This window comes from Alligator sinensis, unplaced genomic scaffold (genome assembly GCF_000455745.1).
Source record: "Alligator sinensis unplaced genomic scaffold, ASM45574v1 scaffold647_2, whole genome shotgun sequence".
Classification (NCBI taxonomy): domain Eukaryota; kingdom Metazoa; phylum Chordata; order Crocodylia; family Alligatoridae; genus Alligator; species Alligator sinensis.
In genome coordinates this window covers 4,416,870-4,420,344 of record NW_005841832.1, presented here as the reverse complement: position 1 = coordinate 4,420,344, position 3,475 = coordinate 4,416,870, and the positions used below count along the sequence as shown (strand labels likewise).

Genomic DNA, 3,475 nt, shown 5'->3' with positions numbered 1-3,475 from the left:
GGGGGGGGGGGCGGCCGGCGAGGAAGCGCTCGGCGCTGCGCGGCTGGGGCTGGGCAGCGCTGGGGCAAACATGCGGAGCGCGGCCGAGGCGGTGTCTGCACAGCGGAGCGCCGCAGCCAGGTGAGTGCCCGGCCGGGGTCGCGGCGTCGGGGCGCGCGCGCACACACACGCAGCCCCGCACGCACCGCGCGCGGGCTCGGACGCGCACACGAGTCAGACCCGCACACGCACGAAGTCACTCTTGTTCGCTCGCACGCGCGGGCAGTCACGCGGGGGAGGCGCGGGCACACTCACACGCACACCGTCGCACGCGCGCTCAGTCCCTCGCATGTCCTCGCTGGGTCGCCCTCACACTCACACGCTCTCGCGCAAAATCACACACTTCGCACTCAATTTCCCACAGTCACTGTCATGCACACACTCGTGCACACGCACAGGCACACTCTCACACACACACACACACACTCTCTCTCTCTCTGTCTCACGCCCGCATACAGCCTCTTTCCCCAGCCCGCTGCTGTGCTTATTTCTCCGCCTTTCCCTGCCTTCTGCACAACTGCCGAGGCTGCCCTGGCTCAGAAGCGGCGAGGGGAGGGCAGCTTTCCTGTTTACACTGAACTGATCTCTGGCTTTCACACCTCGGTGCACACCCGTCACCCCTCACGAGCACACTTCGACCTAAAAATAGAGGGAAAAATCATGAGAGCTCCTCCGGCCCGCGCGGCGGGCTCGTGTGCCCTCCTAATTACATTTACAACGAATCAAGCCGTCCTTTCCCCCCAAACCTGAGCCGGTTGAATTGTGAGGCTGGCTCTGGGGCAGAGGAGTAGGGTGGGACTTGTGTTCCCCACCAGGCTGCTCTGGCTGCTCCCAAACTGGACAGACTCCAGCAAGGTGGTGCAGCCCCCATTGCATCCTCCTTATTTGGGCACCTCTGCATTAAAAAGGGGGGTTTGGTTTTGTTTTTAATCCCCTCCTGCTTTTCCTATGCCATTTCTTCATCCAATTTATAACGGGGGAGTGAAAGTGATGGATGCAGTTTCTGTGTGGGGGGGTGCAGTGAAATGAATAGTCTGCTTGGCATGGATTTTAGCTTGCCCCCTTGTTCCTAACCTTTCTTCTGACTCTGCCCTGTGCCCCACTTGTAGGGTTGTGGTTTCTGAAGCTGTCTGAAGAGTGCCAGAGACTGGCCCCTCCACGGTGGGGACACAGCCACGGGGTAGGCTGCTGAAGTTTCCCTTGGACTTCACCCTCTGGCGGCTGGCTGGGGAAGTGCTGCTCAGCCTGGGACCATGGGCTCCAACAGCATCTCCCACATGAAAGCCACTGGCAACTTCTCTGTCAGTCCTAACGACTACATAATTCACAAGCATTACAACTACACAGGAAAGCTAAACGACAAAGTGGACAGTGGAATAAAAGTTACCTCAGTGGTTTTTATCATCATTTGCTGCTTTATCATCTTAGAGAACATTTTTGTCCTGCTGACTATCTGGAAAACCAAGAAGTTTCACAGACCCATGTACTATTTCATTGGAAACTTAGCTCTTTCAGACTTGTTGGCTGGAGTGGCATATATTGCCAACCTCTTATTATCCGGACCCAAAACCTACACTTTGTCCCCTCCCCAGTGGTTTCTAAGGGAAGGCAGCATGTTTGTTGCCCTGTCAGCTTCTGTGTTCAGCCTCCTGGCTATTGCCATTGAGAGGTATATCACCATGCTGAAGATGAAACTCCACAATGACAGCAACAGTTTCCGCTCCTTCCTGCTAATCAGTGCCTGCTGGGTTATCTCCGTGATACTAGGGGGTCTCCCTATCATGGGCTGGAACTGCATTGATTGCATGCATAAGTGCTCTACTGTGCTGCCCCTCTATCATAAGCATTATATTCTTTTTTGCACCACCGTTTTAAACGTCCTATTATTGTCCATTGTGGCCCTCTATTGCAGGATCTATTCCATGGTCAGGACTAGGAGCCGCAGCCTAACATTTCGGAAAAACATTGCCAAAGCCAGCAAGAGCTCAGAAAAGTCCCTTGCCTTGCTCAAGACAGTGATCATTGTCCTCAGTGCCTTCATTGTTTGCTGGGCACCCCTGTTCATCCTGCTTTTGCTGGATGTGGGGTGTAAAGTGAAGGCCTGTCCAATCCTTTTCAAAGCGGAGTATTTCCTAGTGCTGGCTGTGCTCAATTCCGGCACCAACCCAATCATCTATACCCTCACCAACAAAGAGATGAGGAGGGCCTTCTTAAAGATCATGCTTTGCTGCAAATGCCCCTCTGCAGACTCCGGGACCAAATTCAAAAGGCCGATTATAGGAGGGATGGAGTTCAGCAGAAGTAAATCTGACAACTCTTCCCACCCACAGAAGGAGGAGGGTGACTGCCCAGAGACGATCGTGTCTTCAGGCAACATCAACTCATCTTCCTAGACATACCCACGGGGGCTGGTTTCAAAGCCTCTGCTTTGAAATCTGACAGGCAAGAAGCCTCTTGCTCATAGTAGCTAGGCAGGGAAGTGGCGTACATGAGCAAGGTAGCATTAGTTCTGAAGAGGCCTATAGTGCACTTGTGTGGCTGGAGTTCAAGAAGTGGGACAGACTGTTCTGGCTTGAAAACATTTCCCCCTGGAGCATGTTTTGTCTTTGCACTGAGGCAGTTCAAAATTGTTGGGAGCATTCAGAGCCTGAAGTCTCCTTAGTAACTCAGAAAGACTGATGCCTTGGTGGAATGATGCCTGTTGTGTGTGCGAGTGGAAAAGGGGAAGGGGGAAGGGGAGAATTGACTTTTTTGTTGTTCTTTGAGAAGAATGTGAAGTTATTTTTTCCTTTCAATTGCAGTGAGCCCCTTACACAAAGCTATTTCTGTACCAAGTTTAGTGGTAGCTCTGGCATCCTTGGTCAGAAGAGTTTCTTTAGCATACGGTAAAGAAAGAAATCCCGCCCATGTAATCTAGATCATGGTCAACCACAGTTTGGCTTCCCTCCAACTGAGTTTTTAAATGTCACAAGCTTTCTTTGGTAGAATCCAAGAGGGTTTATTTTGTTTGTTTTTTTTTACCCGGATCAAATTTTTCTGAAGGTTCTTATTACTGGTTAAGAACACAAACCAGACTTTGCATTTGGCTCCAGCCCTGCAACTCTTGAAAAAATCAACAGACTTTTCTGGAGAATTAGCTCAGAGCAGCATTTGGTCCTACATCTCTTTTGACTTGCTTCTCATGAAATAAGTTGTTACCACAGTTGCAAGAGAGAACTAAAGTTCTTTGCTCTTTTAGATGATTCTCACACTTGCAAAAGTAAGTATAATAGTATTGCATACTGTTGATGTCAGTGGGAATTGTAATCAAGCAAGAATTTCAGGGCTGGTCCACAGTGTTTCCAAAGATAAAGACTGATGATAAAATATGAACAGAAGATCATGGGAATCAGAAAAATTAAAAAATAAATTGTTGTTAGTCCAAGTGAAATTACAA

General features: G+C 50.2%; 1 protein-coding gene across 1 annotated transcript; it reads left to right on the top strand.

Moving 5' to 3' along the window:
* S1PR1 (sphingosine-1-phosphate receptor 1) lies at positions 1–3,469 on the top strand. The gene is made up of 2 exons (XM_006014981.3): positions 1–120; positions 1,149–3,469. Exon 2 carries the CDS (start codon positions 1,293–1,295, stop codon positions 2,430–2,432), a length of 1,140 nt encoding a protein of 379 aa, XP_006015043.1. The 5' UTR covers positions 1–120; positions 1,149–1,292; the 3' UTR covers positions 2,433–3,469.
* Positions 3,470–3,475: the final 6 nt, after the last annotated feature.

Bases quoted from the DNA above. Each gene is read 5' to 3' on its own strand.
- S1PR1 (XM_006014981.3), top strand. From the start codon at position 1,293: ATGGGCTCCAACAGCATCTCCCACATGAAAGCCACTGGCAACTTCTCT.